The sequence below is a fragment of the Echinops telfairi genome, unplaced genomic scaffold (genome assembly GCF_000313985.2).
Source record: "Echinops telfairi isolate 266 unplaced genomic scaffold, ASM31398v2 ScPeMD7_18;HRSCAF=68, whole genome shotgun sequence".
Lineage (NCBI taxonomy): Eukaryota > Metazoa > Chordata > Mammalia > Afrosoricida > Tenrecidae > Echinops > Echinops telfairi.
In genome coordinates, this window is record NW_022103915.1 from 12,304,293 (window position 1) to 12,306,137 (window position 1,845).

Here is a 1,845-nt window from a genome sequence, read left to right on the forward strand (position 1 = left end):
GATGTACCTGCTCTCAGTCTAATAGGAAAGACCTGGCTGCTACACCATTTTGCATTCACATGCTTGCTTTTTGTCCCATTGGTCCATGTAAAAGATACGATTACATTGGCTGCCTCTTCCGTATCAAATTTTCCTAAATTGTAGCAGAAGCGCTTCCTGGATCTGTTTGAGGCCCTTCCAGCAAGCTCAGTTCAGGCTTCTCTAGCTTCCTCATGATGCTGTGAGTCATCTCTCACTCGGAGTGGATAAAGCGGTCCGGCAGGTTCTGTGTTGATAGTTTCCTTTGGACCATGACTTGATATTGCTGGCTTCCTGTCAAAGCGCAGGAACCCTGGTGGCTCCTCGTTGGGCTGTGATCCACAGGGTTGGTGGTTGGAAACCACCAGCAGCTCTGTGGGAGAAAGACTGGGTTTCTACTCCTGAAACAGTGACAGTCTCAGAAACCCATAGGGGGCGCTGTGAGTCAGCATTGACTCGGGCAGGGAGTTTTGAGTTTGTCAGAACTCTGCTCAATGTTTCAGACTTTTTATACTGTTCTCTCCCTGAATAGGGTCAGGTTGACTGGTCTCTCCTAAGGCTTTCCTTCTTAGTCTCACAGGCTAATAACCATAGACTCACTGTGCTATCCTGTGTAGTGATATTGAGTTAATAATCAGAGCCTTCCCATAGCTGTGCTACACAGACTAGGTTGCCTCATATTCCTGGAGTGTTAAAACCCGAATCAGCCATAATCAGGCCACTTCTGCTAGGCCACGGAATCAGCTCACTGCCAGTGAATTGAGTGAGAGACGCCTCTTCTGATAGGAGCTGGGAGGGCAAAGTTTTTAATGCATAGACTGACACCAGCTTTCATTGTGTCATCAGAGATAGGATCATCACAAAAGTGTCCCTAATACCCAGCAGGTAATAGAAGACACCTGTTTCAGTGAGAGTCATTCTCTGCTTTTGTCCACATGTGAATGAAATCCTGGCCTTCAGAACGTTTGAAACATTGTGCTTGAACTCCGGCAGCCAGATTTGTTTCTTAGAGAAGAATCTGATGGTTAGGGCGTTGCTGGAGACTTGGACTCAGTACTGTAACTGGATGATCTGAAATGATTACAGCTTATGATGGTGCAAAAGTCCCTGCTCTAAAGCATGACTTATTAACACAGGTAGAAATCAGCCATCTGAAAGCAAGGCAGATTGCACTGCAGGACCAGGTACAGAAACTGCAGTCGGCCGCCCAGTTGGCACCTGCAGGCGTTGCCGGGGGACCTTCAACTATCACGTCGCCTGCCTTTGCTTACGATGTCAGCCATCATCCCTCGGCTTTCCATGGCGATGACATGGACTTCGGCGACGTAATTTCATCCCAACAGGAAATAAACAGATTGTCTAATGAAGTCTCCAGACTGGAATCGGAAGTTGGCCACTGGAGACGGATTGCTCAGGTAGGTACAATTTTCATGAGTTTTGGAAAATGAGGAGGAAAACGCAGGTGTGTGTGGCATAATATTAGCTCGTGATGTTGGGGAGAAACTGGAGTAGGGACTAGACAACCTGGGTGCTATTTCTAGTTCTGCCCGTGGCTTTCTGAGTGGTTTTGATCAGCGCGTCTCATCCTCTAGGCCTCTGTTTTCACGACCATACACTGCAGGCAGACCCCAGAGAGATGGCTACTTCCGGCCCAGTTTCCTGCAGTAAAAAGTGAATCTTGCTCTAAAGTACATCACATGAATATTTTGGTTTCCCAGTGCGGAGAAAAGTTATGCTGACACAATACCATAGGCCTGGTTGTATCCTGGGTTGGTGCAGTGCTGGGCTGCTAAAATCAAGATCACGTCTCAGAAGAAAAATGAGGCT

General features: G+C 47.4%; 1 protein-coding gene across 1 annotated transcript in view; it reads left to right on the plus strand.

The window, feature by feature from the left end:
• Positions 1-1,845, plus strand: part of TRIP11 (thyroid hormone receptor interactor 11) — an 82,947-nt gene that overhangs the window by 22,458 nt on the left and 58,644 nt on the right. Inside the window, exon 3 of the mRNA XM_045288118.1 lies at positions 1,155-1,433. Coding sequence (XP_045144053.1) covers positions 1,155-1,433 — 279 coding nt within the window. The remainder of the gene's footprint in view (positions 1-1,154; positions 1,434-1,845) is intronic.